The sequence below is a fragment of the Pieris napi genome, chromosome 6 (assembly GCF_905475465.1).
Source record: "Pieris napi chromosome 6, ilPieNapi1.2, whole genome shotgun sequence".
NCBI lineage: Eukaryota > Metazoa > Arthropoda > Insecta > Lepidoptera > Pieridae > Pieris > Pieris napi.
Genome location: NC_062239.1, coordinates 6,727,089 through 6,746,114, shown reverse-complemented (window position 1 = coordinate 6,746,114; position 19,026 = coordinate 6,727,089). Strand labels below are relative to the sequence as shown.

Here is a 19,026-nt window from a genome sequence, read left to right as displayed (position 1 = left end):
TATAAAAAACTCGTACTTTTATTAAAAATATATACCTTATAAATCAAGCAAAGACTAAAATTTTACCCTCATGCGCTTAAAGAAGTTTCACTTCAAAAATCACGACGAAATAAAACAAAAGAATGTAGCTATTTATGTAATTTATTTAAAAATTGAGTAGGTACTTCTATAATCAAATACAAATCTATATTACCATCTCAGGAGCGATTATTTTGATACAACCTCGATTGGAAAACTAAAATCTAATTTATAACTGAACAACCTTTGGTTCAATAATTTAACAATAAAAATGAATCTAAAATGTATTCTAAGATAAAGAAAAAAATAAATTATTCTTAAACAAAAATATTCTAAAAATCACAACAATGGAATGTAACTTAACATTAAAATCACAATTGCGCTAAAGCACTTCTAAGAGATAAATTAACGTCTTTGGGTTCAACTAAGATTTATAAACCAGCTTAGTTATTTGTACTTAAGGGAGTCACCCACTTCCGCATTTACATTCAAATAATATTAAACATAAATAAACACTATTTAAGATAAAGTTTTCAATGATTTAATAGTTTTCATTATCATCCATCGTGGAGAGGTTTTCCTCGGAAATCTTTCCTAAACATTTGCACACCATTGATGTGGTATTAGATAATTCATCTTCTATCTCTCGTTCAATAATCTCAAACTCATCATTTTCTGCCGAGCACTTTAAGCATTCGTCGGAAGAGGAATCTTGGTAGGCCATCACATTTTCTATGTTAACCTCTACTTCTCTCTCGCCCGAGTATAAAGCCGGGCTGCTGTTGCTTAATGTGCGGGTTTCTTTAGTAATTGTGGGCAAGACGTCAGATTTCGGACGAGATTTGAGTTTGTCACTGAGTTTTTTGAGCGCTGCGACGGGATTTTGCCGCTTGGCCCTTGGGAAGACGCGTTGGATGCGCTCTTCCACCAGAGAAATGCTTCGTTTAAAGATAACTCTGTCTCTTCTGTCAGATCCGTCGGTGACGTCAGTGTCAGTGTCAGATTTGAAGTAAATTGTGTCACAGCCATTCTCTTGTTTGACTTTGAAGAGGCAGCAATCGTCATCCCGTTCGCAAATAAGCTCATGCAAAGAGCCGTGAAGCGGTATAAACTTCAATTTACCACCGAAATTCTCTTGTAAATGAGTAGAAATGTCGTCGTCTATGTATAAATCTTCGGTGCTGCAAGCTTCCTGTAACCGTTAGTTAAGTTTATAATTACAAAAACGTTGGTTCCTCAACCTCAGCAAATGCGTAAAAATTTACAAAATGTTTTAATAAAATATGTGAATGTAAAAACAAAAGACAACATCACGACGTGTTCATACTCTCGACATTTCTTTTATCTTCATTTTAGTGAGATTAAATCAGACCTAAGAAAACTCAATGACTACGTCATGCCATCAAAAATGAAATGCAAAAAAATATATAATTGATATTTTCACGTGACAGTGATTTTACGTGAAAATGCACGATTAATGTACGAGATGGATTTTTTTATATATTTATTTTGACATAATATAAATCATAAAACTGGTAAGATATAAGGTAGATGTTTTCATTATCCCTTATTGTTGTTTAATTAATACCAACATCACGCGGTGTTACCAGACGGTAACCCATCCAAATACTGACCGCGACTGATGTTGCTTAACTTTGTTTATCAGACAAGAACCGATGTAAATATATTTAATATATCATACACACATAATTTATCGCTATGAAATTTTTAAAAGAAAATGTTGGCCAGAACAGTTTGTAAGAGTACATTAATATACGCAGTTCCAGGGTTCAAATTTTTCAAATAAATACTACATATGAAGGGGTCAGGGGAAAAACAACTTATGTCACATTTTTTATTTTTTTCAACTTACAATGCAGTCTAAATGGTAATATCTGTCGCTAAGTTCTGTCAAAAACAACAGGGCAATAACATCCATAGTCTCTGCGCTTTCAAACTTTTAAAATACCGGTACAGGGAAAAAACACCCAATATCAGAACCGTGCAGGAAAAAAACAACCGTTATCCATAAGACTTTTAGGTTATATTTTTTGATATATTTTTTTGATTATAATAAATTACTAGAATTGAGTTTTTTACACAAAATGTCTGACGAAGAGTGTAATGTTTTGTCTAGTAAAAAGAGAAAAACCTTCGGTCGAATATCAGAAGTTAACAATAAGATTTTTTAGAACTCTTAGCTGATGTGAAGTCAAAATGAAAAAAAATATAATTATATTAACAATAAACATCCTTTCAATAAAAAAAGCTTTTCTTAATTGTTTGAGTATAAATGACACTATTTTACTTAGGTCTTGTCTTTTAATTAGTAATATCTCAGTTTGTTAATTATGTGACAAAAGGTATTTTTCCCCGGACCCCTTCATATTTAGAAGTCACCCGAGTTCTTACTCTGTAACTGCCAGTAGTAATTCCGATCCCAATGAGATTTTGCTAAAATTTAGAGAAAAACATAAACATTGGATACAAAGTCACAGAGGCATTGCTATTAAGAGACAGATTTCACCTGAAGAGCGCTGAAAGCCTGGCACCTCTTCAATTGGTTGAGATGGTCATCAGTCGAAGTTTCATCGATGGAGAGATCTAGCTTTTCCTTAGAATTTTCCCCAACAACAACATTCACATTATTATCGAGCACTTGTATGTTTCGCTCATTGTTATTGAACGTGATTTGGATTAGAGGTTTATTGTTACCAAATACTGTGACTTTCGAGAATGATTTTATCGTATTTTTGTCTTCTTTGAGTCCCTCGACCACGTTAGTCACGCCTTTGTTGAGGAACTCCTCTGTTTTCTTATTAGAACATTCAGAAACGTCCAAATCGCAAAGACTTTGTAGTTCATTACAAATCAAGTCGCGTATGTAGTCCTTTATATTTTCCGTCTCAGTGGCTTGGTCCACTTTTCCATTGGGCTCAAACACATCGTCCGTGCTTGTACTGTAATGGTACAACATTAATTATTTTTATTTCACAAACATTCAAACAGACCAAAAAAAAGTTATGAAATTATGAAGGCGATAATATTTTCTCATAATAAAACCACTGTATAGTTAAAATAATGAAAAAAAAAACAAAAAGCCAACATCACGAGGTGTTCCCAGGCGGTCACCCATCCAAGTACTGACCTCGCCCGACGTTGCTTAACTTCGGTGATCGGACGAGAACCGGTGTATTCAACGTGGTATGGACGTTGGCGATTGCAAACGTTAAATAGCAGATCAATTTGATCTTACAAATACATACGATTTATTCAGATCCAGTCGCTTGTGTTCATTGTCCCGGATGGGAAAATTGACGCTTTTAGTCATACTATCACGGGATTGGAAATATTGCTCGAACGGACCTATGAACAGGAAAGATATGTATCGTTCCCGTATGTGGTTGTATACACGTTTCATCTTTTTTTGCTCATATAATAAATAAATATCTTTTAGTTATTATATAAATTAAAAAGTTTGAAATGTTTAAAAAGGAAATAAAAAGGTGTTTTTTTTTATTAATTATTTATTAACCATATACTATATTACAAACTAAATCCATCACCAAAGGAATAAGAAAACAAACATGCACTGCACACATTAATTATAAAAATAGCTATACATATAATAATTATTCTAGAATCGTGTTTTAACATCCATTTTGGATTTAATCAGCTTTATTTTTAAGTGTAGTCTTAGTATATTGGTACTTTTAATTTATTTTCGAGCAATGGTTATTACCTTATTTTGCCCAAATACTAACCACAACGGCCTTAGGCAAACATAGTTTCAGCATTAGCATTTAAGCACACAGTAGCAAAGTAAAAAAAAAGTAGCTTGAGTGAACAAAAAACCCAACACAACCCAAAAGCATGCAAAATTCAAAACGACTGACCGCTCTTCCAGCTCGCAGCTGGAGATACAGGTGAAGCCCGGTACGGCCTATATGTGGATGGCTTAAAGTACAACTGTGGGAGAGACTTCTGCATTGTGTCCGTGCAGTGGGACGCCGGCTTCACGGCTCTTCCACTGGCCCGTCTAAAAGTAAAGAGAATAAAAAAAAGCAAAAATGGCCAACGTGACGCGATGTTCCCAGGCGGTCACCCATCCAAATACTGACCGCGCCCGGCGGTGCTTAACTTCGGTGATCGGATGAGAACCGGTGTATTCAAAGCGGTATGGACGTCGACTACAAAGATTATTTCTTGTTTTTTTTTTTATGGCTCTGGCACTGTTTGTGCATTAGCCAGCGTCAAGTATGAGATTTTTATATAATTCGTGCTTTTTGCCTTAGAAATTCGACCAAGTCCTCCATGTACGGTTTTACACACTCGCCCGGTACCGCACAACCCTCCCAAAGGCCGAGAACAAATTTAAATTAAATTAAAACTTGCCCTCGAACCGGGAATCGAACCCGGTACCCCTCACCTAGCTGCCACTTAATAAGACCGCTAGGCTATGAGGCCCCTATATTTCTTATTTAAGATTAGGTCTTTGACACAAAAGCTTGCTTGCGTGCCTTAGTTTTCTATTCTTTCATTAGTTACGTGTTCGATTCCCGGCGAAACAATAATGGCTTTTTCATGGTTACGTATAAAATTACCTTTCTTCCGGCAGCGAGAACGACCTTACATTCTTCTTGTTCGCCTCGTGTATCCATTTCTCATGAATCGCGACCAATGGCTTAACATTCACATTGGCTAGCACCTCTTCTTCCACTTTGTACATGCTTGACTGAACAGACCGAGTGGACCAAGTAGACGGTCTCGTGTCCACCTCCGTGAACGAGAAGTCGAGTGGTGGATCCGGAATTCTGAAATTAAATAAATACGGACATACAATTCTGTCTAGTTTTATCATAGCGTAAACACAATTTAACAGAATAAAATAAATATAGTTTAAAAAAACTAAAAAACACGCTTTTAAAGCACATCAAACTAAAAAGTGCTCTTTTGCCATATTTTTCGTCTATCGAGCAACCCACGCTTTTTCACAATAATACCAGTATTTTTTGTTCATTACCATTTTCAGCCTAAATTAGGAATTATTTTTCACTTTTTAGTTTGATGTGCTTTAAAAGCGTGTTTTTTAGTTTTTTTAAACTATATTTATTTATATTTATTTTTTAGTTCATTCTTTTTTATTTTTTTTTCGGATTATTGCATTGTCATCGATCTTTGACAGGTGCGCAAAATTTGAATACAATCTGTCCGTTTAAAGTGGGTCAAAATCGAGTCCGAAGGAGTCGGTTACATACATACATACATACATTCATATATACATACAGGTAAAGCTAATATAAAGCGTGTAAAAATACGAATCGACTTCGGTAAGTCCGTGTCGTAAGGGGGAATTATTTTATACCATTCTTCTAATATGTATATTATTGTGTTGTATCGTTTTATGAAACAGAGTGGATGAAACACTTTTGGGTAGTAGCGCCATCTCTTATCGTGATGGACAAGCTAATAGTTTAATTAATTGGGTAACATCAAAACCCAGTTATATCGCTTATAAATAAACTTCCTCAATACAAGAAAATGAAATATCTATAATATTAGTGACACAATACCGTTTCAAGCCCGTGTAGCTGTCTCGTACACATTCTTCGACGGGCGATTCAGGTTTCTTTAATTCTGGGCTTTCAACAATACTAAAGTTAGAAGAGTTTTCTTTTATTTCAGTTTCCCGATCGATTTCTTGTTTATGATCTATAAAAAACAAAGCTATAATTAAAACAATAAAAAAGATACAAAAAAGCCAACATCACGAGGTGTTCCCAGGCGGTCACCCATCCAAGTACTGACCTCGCCCGACGTTGCTTAACTTCGGTGATCGGACGAGAACCGGTGTATTCAACGTGGTATGGACGTTGGCAACAACCCATTAGAAATACTCAAAACCAACTTACCTTCCTCTTTGTGCCCTACGGACGCAATTTCTTTACAGAGATCTTGTAGTTTCTCCTTATGACAAAATTCTTGTGACTTTTCTTTTAAATCCAATTCGCCTGAGAGCCAAGCATTTTTCCTCAATTTAGTACTCCTAGCTATAGGCGTATTCGGCAAGCTATAGTTCTTTATATCAAAGTTATAAGAGGCACGTTCCCTATTTTGATTCTTGACAATATCCCGAATAGAGTCCAGATTGAAATCGGGAACTGTTATTTGTAGCGGTTTGTAGGCCTTTGGGGTGAAGCTTCGACTAAGTTTAGCGGTGGCTGCTTCTGCACTTTGATCTTTAACACTTTGGTCGTTAAGTTCAATATTGGGTGGACTTAATATACTGCAGTACTGAGTGGAATCACTTCGATGCAAATCAGGTGTCGCCTCTTTGTTTCGCTCACGGAATTTCGATACCGGCGTTGAGCAATTGCTGGCATAGCTCTGAAAAACACTCAATTATTATAAAGGCGTATAATTTTTGAAGTGAAACTTCTTTATCGACGTATGGGAGAAATTTTGTAGCAAATCGTCACGTTTTTCGGTTACGCGTCATGTTGTTTTTGAAGTCAAACTTCTTTATCGGATTTGGAAAAAAATTTGCCGTCACGATTCGAAGCCATTAATAACAAAAATATATAATAACGATAACAATGATAGCAATAATTCTATTACAATTAATGATATTCTGTAATAATCTTAGTAGTAATAAGGTAAAATGAAATATGTAATTGTATTTGTATTCATGTCTATGATAATAAAAACCTTTTGCTAAACTTTATCTATTTTAACTTAATTTAACCAATTTTTGTAAAGTTTCATATAGTAGATCATTTTTCGAAAAATAAGGTCATAAAGAAGTTTCACTTCTTACTGTGTACACCTAGTACACGCACACATTTTTACTGAATTAATATTCACTAATTTTAGTCGACAGATATTATATGAGGAATGGGTGAATATTTCTTAAAATAATTTAGTATATTTGAAGATTTTTTTAACGGAACTGCATATTCAAACGGCTTTTAAGAGTTTGTCTAATTTGCATTGCCAAAGGAATATTATATTATAAAGTCATAAAATTTATCAATGTTTTCTTCATAGCTAAGTATTTTTTGGTCATTTATTCGATAAATAGCAAAAATATTAAATTAAAAGTACGATATACTACATCACCTTTTCTAAATTGCCATATTTCGCTGGAAGCAAGTCCTCATCAGATAAAAAGCATATTTTGTCAACTTGATCCGCTTTCTGTATAGTGTGGTATATGGGACTACTATCTGTTGAACTATGGGGATGTACTATTGCATCGTGTTGTATGGTCTTCGGACTTTGGCAATCGGACTCTGTGGGACTTGTAGAATCCCACTGAGAACTAAAGTCGGACTTCTTAGTACGCAGCGGTATGACTATGTACTCCATTTTGTTGAGGTTTTCCTAAAAATTACGTATTAGTAAATCATAAATGGTAGCAGGAAGTGAATGGAGAAAGAAAGCCATAGATAGAGTCAGTTGGAAAAAGCTGGAGGAGACCTTTACCCGTAAAGGGGTTCCGATCGACGGTACTGAAGGTAGCTAAGATATAGGATATATTATAGGATAACAAGATAAATAAAATCTTAATATATATAAATTACATGTCACGTTGTTTGTCCGCTATGGACTCCTAAACTACCAAACCGATTTCAATCAAATTTGTACACCGTGTGTAGTTTGATCCAATAGTTTGACGCAATATTATTTTATTGCAAAATATTTGTTTATTATTTGATAGTCACAATTCTAACAGATGGCGCTGTGTTGAAAGTACCAAAGTTACACATAAGCTACAATTTAATGGCATTACCACCAAAAAAGCATGGTGGTCCCCATGACTGGTGTTCTCCTACCGTTTCCCTTGAATAGTTTGCTACTATGTAATATAACAAAAACCTTAGCCACAGCCACGCTTGGCCGGTCTGCAGTATAAATGTATAAAATGTAAAAAATCTAAGCTGTATATTATCTTTTTTTCATCATCATTGGTAATTAAACAGGCATTATTATTAATTAAACACAAAAGTCAACATCACGCAGTCACTAATACAACTACGGACAGCGCCCAACGTTGCTTAACTTTATGCAGTATAAACCAACCTTAACACTTTGCAGCATAGATTGTAGGATTGTTAAATCTATGCGCTGATCTCTGCGAACCTTAAGCCCCTTCTGCAGCAGATCTAAGAGGCATCCTGGGTATGTGCCGTCTACAGGCAGACGCAAACCTACTTGCCATACAGTATATGCTTCCTTTAATTTCTCATATGTATGCGATTCCCATGGTATTTTGGCTGGAAATTAATAATAAATTAATTGTTTTTGTAAACAAAAATAAATAAATCAATGGCGCTACAACCTCTTTAGGTCTGGGCCTCAGATTTCTAAATCTGTTTCATGATCATTTTAAAATCTAATCGGCAAGTAGGTTAGGTTAGGTTAGCCTCCAGGCCTCCAGTGCCTGACACACACCGTCGACTTTTAGGTTATGTAGGTTTCCTCACGATGATTTCCTTCAACGTTCGAGCGAAAATGCGCACATAGAAAGGAAGTCCAACGGTGCACAGCCGGGGATTGAACCTACGACCTCAGGGATGAGAGTCGCACGCTGAAGCAAATAGGCCAACACTGCTTAAACTGCTCTGTTTTTGTAAACAGTTTCCATAAAAATGTCAAGGCCATGATTACATCTACTTTTTTAATATAATCTAAAGTAAAAAGTGTTAATATGTATTTTTCTTCACTAATGTAATAAATATAACAAGTAAAATATGATTTGATCTTTTTGTGAAAAGATTCCTATATCATTTGTTTCTAGATTAGAAACAGGTTCCAATGAGTACATTTAAATATGTTCCCTGTTATTTCTGATATTAAGTTTATAGTAGTTTATGCAACTGTCATATAATAGAGGGTATTAAAACATGAGTGTAGTTTCAAAATAAGATTACACGAGTGTTTTAATACCTAATTATATGCAGTTGCATACACTACTTTATTTAATCTCATGGCTTTAGGTTTCCAAGTCATAAAGTCTTGGTAAGATTTGTCGTACGCTTTTCTTGATTTTTCTGGCAAAAGACTATTCGCCGAGCTAAATTTTCTTCGGTATCGTCGGTGTTGCTTGACATTTTTGCTACTAAAGTTTTATCCAACAAATTATTACTCAAATTCGTATGTACGAAATAGCGCCAATGGAAAAATTCTGTTATTGATCTATTGGCTCGGAACCACAGATTATGTGTACTTAAATTGAAATGAAACCTTCTTGGTCGGGACACATTGTACTTGAATAATTAAATCAATATTTTAAAGCATTGTTTTGTTAGGAGAATTGTGCTTTAATATAATTTTCTTAAAGAAGTATGTAAATAAAATATGCCAACAAAAGTCTGTATTTCATTTCATAATTAGAATATTACCGAATGTAATATAAATAAAGTAAAATATTATTTACCATTACAACACTCCCAAAGTACAAGGCACAACGAATACACGTCACTTTTAGAACAAGGGTAAACAAATCCTTCTTCGTCAGGGTCATATAACTCTGGAGCCTGCCATCTATAGAACTCAGAGTCACTATAGGCTTTATAGTTCTTTTTAACACCGTCTCTTAAATAGAAATCCGAAGAACGAGCCGATAAAAGAGGTTCCGATTCTGGAGTTGTCGGCTTTTGTGTGTCTGGAAAGATATTTAAAAAAGTATATTAAATCAATAATTTATTCCCTATCGGCTAATAACAAAATACAATTTAAATTTCAAAGAGCCAACAACAAACATTGCTTTAAAAAAAGTTTTTTTATAATATAGTGGTCTGAAATTAGGTCACCTCACCACTAATCACAAAAAATCAAAATCAATCATGATATTTTCTCAAAAACTAAAACAAAAAGCCAACATCACGAGGTGTTCCCAGGCGGTCACCCATCCAAGTACTGACCTCGCCCGACGTTGCTTAACTTCGGTGATCGGACGAGAACCGGTGTATTCAACGTGGTATGGACGTTGGCAACATTACTTGCAAAAATTGTGTATAGAATTGTAATTTATCTATTTAAGAATCTAGCTACAATTAATGTTTATAACGAGAATGTAGTTTACATAATATGTATTCTCTCTTATCTTTTGCTACATAGGCGTAAGCGAGTTAACTTTTTTGTTAAATTAGTAGAGTTAAATTCTTAACGGCATAAGTTTTCAAAAGATATTATTATTTTATTTAAACTTTACTTGAATAAATATTATTATCTAAATGCAAAAATTAAATGTCGAATTAACTCCTTTTTTTTGGTAGTGTATTAAAAATAAACACAGGGCGATCAAACATTAATAAGACTAATAAAGCCAAGAATACAAGGTATCTTACTAAACTTTGTTATTATATTAGAAGATTATAAGATTAAATATTGTTAGTTAGCTAATGGTTTCTGTCTGTATAGTAAAACAAGGTGTTGCAAGTGATAAATTTCAATGCAATAAGATTTACCAATCACTAGAACTAACATTTTATTTTAGGCGGCTTAACACAAGTTACACAACAGTAGGATTCTATATTATGATAATATGTTCTTCACTGTTACATTCAAACACAAATTAAATCATTTGTATCATTGTCTCTGTGTCGCAGTATATGCTCTTTTGTTTACTGTGTATATGTATATGTTGTACATTTTCAGGTTTTTGCTGGATTTTCTAATATTTTTTTAATTATTAATGTACAATCTTTGGGAAATACACTACAAATAATGATTAGTGTATATGAATATGTCTTCATGTATTTAAATTTTGACTGGGTAACATAATTAACAAATATAATGTGTAATGTTTCTATGATGTTTCCTTTTAGTAAATACAACCTACCTTCAATATTAACATACACAGGTTCCGAAGAATAATCATCATAGTTCTTTACAAGCCTTGTTTCTTTCCAACCTTTCATACAAGGGCTCAAGTCTGCTAATTTAGCCGTGTCCTGTGCGGTGACCACTATACAGGTGCTGTGTAGGTCAGTATGCATGTAGCCATGCATTTTGAGGAAAGCCAGGGCATTGGCTATGTCTAGAGTGTAGTGGACGGCCGTTTGGGCGCTAAGAGTACGGCCCTAGAACATGAACGAAATTACGCAAGCATTTAATATCTTATAATCTCTTATAATTCGGTTGCAAGTCTCTTAGGTATTAATTAAATGTTTAATTGTTCTTAAGATTTTAATTTAATTCCTGTTTAGTTGCGTTTAAATTGATACAATAAGAACTGAAACTTGGTAATATTAAAAAAAAAACAAAAAAATTACAAAAAAGCCAACATCACGTGGTGTTCCCAGGCGGTCACCCATCCAAGTACTGACCACGCCCGACGTTGCTTAACTTCGGTGATCGGACGAGAACCGGTGTATTCAACGTGGTATGGACGTTGGCAAGCACAACACAAAAAATCAAAATCAAAATCTATCCTTGTTACCTGTTTATACAATATTCCGTAGAGAGAGTCTACGAATCGTTCACACACGATGTGTACATCGTCATTTACGCCTGGGTAAAGGCCCATCAAGAGGATCACGTTTGGATGGCGACATTTCCTGCAATAAATATATAATAAATATATTTTTTTACATAACTATAAGTGAAAGAAGCCATTTCGTAACGTGCTTGAGAACTAGTAGGTAGATATTATTGGTCGATTTTAATTATACTGGTATAAATACCCGTTATTATTATGGTCTCGATTAGCAATTCACAGGTAATAACGGGATTGCCCTGTGCTTAGGGCTTGGTTAGAGATCGATATAATAGAAGCCATCACAGAGATCTAGAACTATTCATAGAGAAGATTTATATAGGTATATAATTTTCGGGTATATAAGTCGGGTTGTCCGTTCGAAGCCAGGCCGCTAAAACTTTATAATATACTAGCAGACCGGCCAAGCGTTGCTGTGGCTAAGGTTTTAGTTATATTACATAGTAGTAACCTATTCAAGTGAAACGGTATGAGAACACCAGTCATGGGGACCATGCTTTTTTGGTGGATATGACATTAAATTGTAGCTTATGTGAAACGTTGGTACTTTCAACTCAGCGCCATCTGTTAGAATTGTGACTATCAAATAATAAACAAATATTTTGCAATAAAATAATATTGCGGGTATAGATTGAGATGTAAGCTATCCTATCTTTTAAGTTGGATCAAACTACACACGGTGTGCAAATTTGATTGATATCGGTTCGGTTGTTTAGGAGTCCATAGCGGACAAACAACGTGACACGCACGTAATTTATGTATATTAAGATGTATGATTGTAACTTACATAATTTCAACTCAAATATGTGAAAATTAAATGCAATAATAAAAATAATTATAAAAAGATTTGTATGCAAGCATTTGCTTCTTAAAACGTAGTTTTGTCTATTTATTGCAATCTATTGACCTTGATTATCAGAAAATGTATTGCCAGGCTTGCTTATAGAATGAAAATTTAATATCATAATAAATTCAACACGCTAACTGTGTGCGAAATAGACTAGCTATTTAGTGTGTATGTTAACGTGAAATTGTAAAAACCGTTAGATTGTAATCTATCTCGCGAGATTATAAACTGTCGAAAGATTGTGAACCTCAGCGTACTGCTTACAATTTAACGTATTATTATTCGGTAGATTGTACTACACTAACTTAGTTATCATTCAAACTTCTTTGGTCAATTACAGATTAATTTTACTTCCCAACAATTTCATATAACTACCGAATAATAATACCTTAAATTGTAAGCAGTTCGTTGAGGTTCACAATCTTTCGACAGTTTACAATCTCGCGAGATATATTACAATCTAACGGTGTTTACAATTTTACGGTGACAGACACATGTATAAAAGAATATCGTTTCCACAGCTTCCGCAGCATATCACGAGATAAGTTACCAAATATAGTTAAATTTAATTATACCTAAGTATATTTATCTCCATGTTGAGTTTCTTTTTGACTTGCTCCATAGTGACGCCGCGTAATTTTTTAATTTGCACCGGTACAATACCCCACTTGCCCTCACTCCAACATTTGTACTTGTCGAGAGCAATATTAAGATTACAGGAACTAGCAACTATTAAACCGAGTGTACTGGCATCACTCTGCAAGAAAAAAAAAACAATAAAATCATTATTAAATTTTATTAAAATCTATTATATTTAATAAAAAGCCAACATCACGAGGTGTTCCCAGGCGGTCACCCATCCAAGTACTGACCTCGCCCGACGTTGCTTAACTTCGGTGATCGGACGAGAACCGGTGTATTCAACGTGGTATGGACGTTGGCAACTTTGCATGCAAAAATTGTGTGTAGAATAGTAACAGTTTATCTATTTAAGAATCTAGCGATAATAATTGTTTATAACGAGAATGTAGTGTGTGGATGTATTTTGTCTAATTTTTGCTACATAGGCGTAAGCGAGTTAACTTTTTAGTTGAATGGTATGGATGTTGGCATTCGAGAAACGCGAAATAGACGTAAATATAAAAGTAAAAGATTCAAACATTTCAAACAATTAAATTCAAATACATGCCTTTGTATCTTCTGTCCTGATTGTGCTTGCCGTATTATCGTGTAACTGTTCATCTGCCCACTGATCCAAGTCATTTAGCTCACTCATTACTTCGCATAACTTGTCGTCCGTGATATTTTTATCCTGCTTTTCCAAAATCCCATCAACTTCTTCGGCGCCTTTCGAATTGAGGAATTCGTCCGCGTCATACTTCAGAGCATTATTCTTGAAGAACAATGGCGGTTCACTGTTGAATTCTATACGTCTCTGTTTTAACACCTCGGGTAACTGTCTTTGACTAGACCTCTTTGGTTCAGAATAGGATGCCTTGTGAAAAAGGTCGCCAGGCATAAAAACTTGATTTTGAAAAAGGAAATGTATATTTGGCACACCATCGTACGCTTTTTCGTCTGAATACGCTCTCGTATAACGTTTGTTTTTCTTATACTTCTGACTTTTCTTCTCATAATTGAAGCTGGGTTCGCCGGCGCAGTCGGTGCAAGAGACTGGTAGAGAGTGTCGTCCAGATTTCCTTTTGGGTGTTTCGTGGTCCGCACCTAAGGATCGTCGTGCCTGGAACTCAGCGAGGTCCCTTTTGTATTGTTCAGTTCTGATGGTGCCAACCTCCTCAGTCGCGTCATCTGTTTCAGTGTCAATATGATTTGTTGTTACTGTTACGCGTTCTCTGTAAGCAATGTTTTATACAATACTATAAAATACATTTTAAATATATTCACATCAGGCTTTAAGGTTTTACAGTCACGCAAATACAACAAGAAGATTAATTTTTATCTTAAGGACCTTTTCCCCCTTAAGATTTTTATCTTAAAGGGGGAAAAGGCCCGCAACAAGCTTTTGACGTTGTAAATGTCCATGGGTAAACGTGCAATTCTGCAATAACACTGGAAACAACTATACACAAAACATCGATTGCAATGTATAATGGAGATATTTTTAAGAATATTTTGATGTTACATTGATGCTAGTATGGTGTGGCAGGTCTTAAAAACGGTACATATTATACAAAACACGCCAGAAACGTAATAGCCATAAGCCTTAAAGAAACATGTTCTTCTTAACTTCTAACTAAAGAAATAGTAAAAGAATTAGGTGTAATTAAGTGAAATGAATTAACAACAAATATCTATGGAGCTCATGTCTATGAATATCGTAAAATTTTCGCATTTCAAATCACAAATATCGGTCAACTGACCGCAAGATTAATTTCCGCGGCTCTCTTCGTCTAGTGTCATCGAACGGCACCGTTGGAACTAATTACACTTGTAACGGAAATAACTACTGTACCGAACTCATTGTTAAGGCACACTTAAATTGACAAGTAACAAAATACTTATTGATAACTTTATTTTGCCTATAATTGATACAAAACTATTGTCATCTTGACAACGCCGAAAATACTTCAATAGCTTTTAATTCGATTTCAATATATTGAGCTATGGAGGTCGAATCTCTTTTGTACTGATTCCATTGCAATATACAATAGCGGTATATACTGTATACCCATTGTGTCATTTCAGTGCAATTTAATTACAGAATGCATTAAACTAGATCGAGTATTTAAATCCATATCTTTTAATATCGTTTACGTAAGATAATTTAACGATTTGCTTCCTCTTGTACAAGGAAACCGTTAAGTTTTAACAGTGAATTTGATCAAGATTAACTATTAAAATATGGCACATATTATTTTACTTTTGTTTGCCTTCAACTTATTATGTTTCGTATTACTGCGCATATCCAAAAAAGCTACGAAAAGTAAAACTTTAAATAACAACTTTGTAATAATTCCTAAAACACGCCATGCCGCAAAAACCTATTGTATCTTGTGATATTCAAGCAACGCCGCATGCGCACAATTATAATAGTCGCCAATTCTCATCACATTTCTCATTACACTTCTAACTGGTTTTATTGTGCATTTTCGCAATTATTGTCACAGTAATGAGTTCCATTTCATTTAGTATTCATCTATACGTCTCACGCGCAATTTTGCACAAGTGAAATTCCTTTGTTAATTTTCTTTGACAAAAGTTTCTATGAGTCCCTGCATCGGCCGTCTGATGATCAATTCATACTTAAAATAGAAAGCGCAAGTGAATTGATAGTGTAAGTTTGCAAAACCGTTGTAGACGCCGTTTTATTTTGAATAGTTTTTGCAATAATTTCCTAACCTAGTTTTTATACTTTCACACCTAGACGGAAACCGTTTAGATATTTTAATAATTTTCCATTTCCTTAATGAGACGGTGATTATAGGTTGGTAGGACACCAGCTAGGTCTAGGGTCTATTTATACTGGAACAAATGGAAGTTTTTACTCAATCAAGATTTTACGACTCATTGGTCTAGTGGTTAGTACCCCTGACTGCGAATCCATGGGTCCCGGGTTCGATCCCCGGCTGAGACGAACATCGATGTGATGAGCATTTGGTGTTGTTCTTAGGTCTTGGGTGTTTAAATATGTATTTATATGTATATGTATGTATATCCGTTGCCTAGTACCCATAACACAATCTTCACCAGCTTAGCATGGGACTAGGTCAATTGGTGTGAATTGTCTTTAAAAAAAAAATAAAGATAAACCGAGTAGTATAGTCCTTAGGGATGTCACGTCAAGTCGCTTTTATTCACAGCGGTAATTAAATATTACGATTGTTATATCGAATTACGTCAACCTATCCAATATTTAGATATCGGAAACAAACATAATAGCTAGGTTGGATAATAACAATAGATTCACGACTTATTCACTGAAATCTTAAAATATCGTGATTGATACGTCCATTAATTTCGATCGAATTAATCTATTGTTTAAAACACTTTCACTAGTATTTACAGATACGCTCGAATTTTCTGACCGAAATTGACGGTTCGACGTTCGATTTATTTAGATTATCTTCGACATCAAAATTAGGTGAAGCTTTCTATAATATCAAAGTTGCATAAGTTTCGTAGATTAAGTCCAATTTATATTGTTATCAGTAATCTATCAAAGCCTTTCTCTAATTTAATCTGACTGCAGTAGAAAATCCGTTAAGTACTGATTGTACGTTTTGGAAGCAACCTATGAATCCTCGAATGGTTTGACAGATTCCCTCAGGAACTATAGTTAGTAAACAAGCAAAAATCATTAATATTCAAATCAACGGTTAAGTTTTTATTACTTTCAAAATGCGGTAACACTTCCCTGGTGGTACGCGGGGGTAGAATCATAGCAATATAAAAACCAAAAACACTATTATTATTTTGGATGATCCAAGATTAATCACTTTATTGAATAGCTCTTCGGAGCTACACAGTATCTGTAATCACTCGACTTCACGAACTTTTACGGAAGCACTTCAATACGACCTTCGTTCTGTGTAACATAATATCACGACACCTCACGTGTTTGAGCCAAAAATGCTTCCTTCAGCTCTCTTAACTGTATAAGATTTAATAACCAAAGTGTTGTCCACGGATAGTGTTTAAAAAAAAGTCTCATGTCAAAAGATTCATCAAGGGAGTCCTATCGCGTATTTTTTGCAAATTTTCCGTTATAACTTACTTCTTGTTTTTTTCTTTTAAAAATATTGTTTTGTGTTACATTAAAAAAATATATAATATAACTGATATGTTTGATTTTATACATTTTTAGTTCATCGTTTCCTTGGAATTAGGAAAGACTGTATTCTTTTTGGTTTTGTAATTAGTATAGGTTAGCAGCTGATATGTTATAGAAATAAGAAAAATATCGCTACATTGTTAAAAAAAATTGCGTAATTAATATTCTATGATTCATATATTTTGTATGTTTCATTTAAAATTGTAATTAAACCTCGATTTAAATTCGTAATTTCACTTATCTCACTTTCGAGACGTAAATTAAATATAAATCTTTTAACGCAATTGAAAGCACGAAACTAAGTAGGTACTTTCGTTAGATTCCAATCGAATCGTGACTGTTGTCATGGGCGAGCTCATGATTCAAGATTCATTTTTATTGCGATGTTCGAGAAGTGAAAAGGGCAGACGTAATTATTCAAAATTTCAAAAATCACGGCTTACAATGATAATATGCAATTACATAGGTATATGTATAAAAAAGTGGCGAAACGTAGCAAGCAATGATTAGGAATGTAGGTTGAAACATTACCTTCACCTAGGCAAATTACCTTTTTTTTGCCAGCACTAAATTACTCTAATTTTCCGAGTTTCCATTAGGATCTATAACATATATTTTTTCAATTTTTTCACTCTCCAACCCTTAAAAAGGATACCTATAGTTGGCAGCCATTATTGTATAAAAATACGTTCCAGAATCAAGCCCGACCTTTGGAAAGAACCGGGGAAACCCCGTTTTTACCACAAGATTCATGATATCAATTGCATACAACGATTTAGAGAGAGGCGAATCCCTTATTTAGCTTAAATACATCGCAATATCACCAGATACCTACGAATAATGTGCTTAAAGTATACCTGCAGTAATTTAAAAAATATCATATACCTACATTATGCAAAATACCAATCACAATGAAAACCAGTGTTTTTTTATAATATCGAAAACAACTCACCGACGCAGCCATTTGAAAACACCCATTTCCTCCAACAAAACCACTTTTAAAAAGATCTTTTATCAACACTTACAATTATTTACCACTAACAATTAAAACTTCTTTAATTTAAGAACCACAGAAAAGCATGCCGAAGATTACCGTGCACCGGCTTAATAATTAAAACTATTAAGAAAACTAACAATGACCCTCTATATATTATTGTTGTGCGGTCAGACAAAACATGATGAACAACTCGGCTTAGCAATCGCAATGAACTGAATTTAGTTTTTTGTACAAATTACTTTTCGTCGCGCTCCGTTGGACCACTGCAGCCACGCGGGAATACGTAAATCGTCACTTCTATGGTCTCACTTGAGCCGACAGCGGTACATTAAACTTTTGTATCAATTCATTAAACTCGATGGTCGATTAATACAATCTGATAAGCCAACCCGCAACTTATACAGATTAATTAGTTTACAGAAATAAGGTACCAAGGATTAATGGGTGTTTACCGTGTTTCTTCAGTGGATTCTTTCTTCGTACAACTTCTTAAAACTTTGTATTCAAATAAAAATTTCTTCATAATGACTCTTGGCTTAAAACATTATAATATTAAAAAGCTATTAATATTTAATTCAATTTTTAATTGAATAAGGTATTAATAATAGGAATGTAAACAAAACAAAGCAATAACTGCCGGACAGATGATGTCAAAAATGGCGAAGCGGAAAATAATTATTTTATTACCTACAAAAAAAATAACAATAATTTCCGGTAAATTAATTATATTGTTTTATTAAAATTTTATATGTTCTAAACTAGATTTTATCTTAAAAAAGTGTATAACACGCTTATTATATCTCAAAAGCGCTAGTTATAACGGCTACTTAATAAATTGTCTAAATAAAATATGAATTCCTAGATAAATA

The 19,026-nt window shown here is 34.2% G+C and overlaps 1 protein-coding gene, 5 non-coding genes and 1 pseudogene across 7 annotated transcripts; all 7 read right to left on the bottom strand.

Annotated features, from left to right (window-relative positions):
- Positions 1-123: 123 nt before the first annotated feature.
- On the bottom strand, positions 124-18,775 carry LOC125050297. Of its 2 annotated transcripts, none has more exons than XM_047650038.1 (15): positions 18,610-18,775; positions 13,558-14,221; positions 12,944-13,125; positions 11,465-11,582; positions 10,865-11,105; positions 9,458-9,685; positions 8,101-8,294; positions 7,138-7,401; positions 5,931-6,405; positions 5,592-5,730; positions 4,623-4,832; positions 3,915-4,057; positions 3,285-3,384; positions 2,546-2,978; positions 124-1,210 (listed from the first exon to the last, which is right to left on the bottom strand). In XM_047650038.1, the coding sequence occupies exons 1-15, from the start codon at positions 18,678-18,680 to the stop codon at positions 560-562; spliced, it is 4,113 nt and encodes a 1,370-aa protein (XP_047505994.1). In that variant the 5' UTR covers positions 18,681-18,775; the 3' UTR covers positions 124-559. The 2 variants fall into 2 exon arrangements, with proteins under 2 accessions (XP_047505994.1, XP_047505995.1); XM_047650039.1 differs by lacking the exon at positions 18,610-18,775 and adding an exon at positions 18,113-18,500.
- LOC125050729 lies at positions 3,118-3,236 on the bottom strand. The gene has a single exon (XR_007117183.1). It is a non-coding gene; the product is annotated as a 5S ribosomal RNA (ribosomal RNA).
- LOC125050752 lies at positions 4,091-4,209 on the bottom strand (annotated as a pseudogene).
- Positions 5,778-5,896, bottom strand: LOC125050728. Its single transcript, XR_007117182.1, has one exon. It is a non-coding gene; the product is annotated as a 5S ribosomal RNA (ribosomal RNA).
- On the bottom strand, positions 9,896-10,014 carry LOC125050727. The gene has a single exon (XR_007117181.1). It is a non-coding gene; the product is annotated as a 5S ribosomal RNA (ribosomal RNA).
- On the bottom strand, positions 11,303-11,421 carry LOC125050736. The gene has a single exon (XR_007117190.1). It is a non-coding gene; the product is annotated as a 5S ribosomal RNA (ribosomal RNA).
- LOC125050726 lies at positions 13,192-13,310 on the bottom strand. The gene has a single exon (XR_007117180.1). It is a non-coding gene; the product is annotated as a 5S ribosomal RNA (ribosomal RNA).
- Positions 18,776-19,026: the final 251 nt, after the last annotated feature.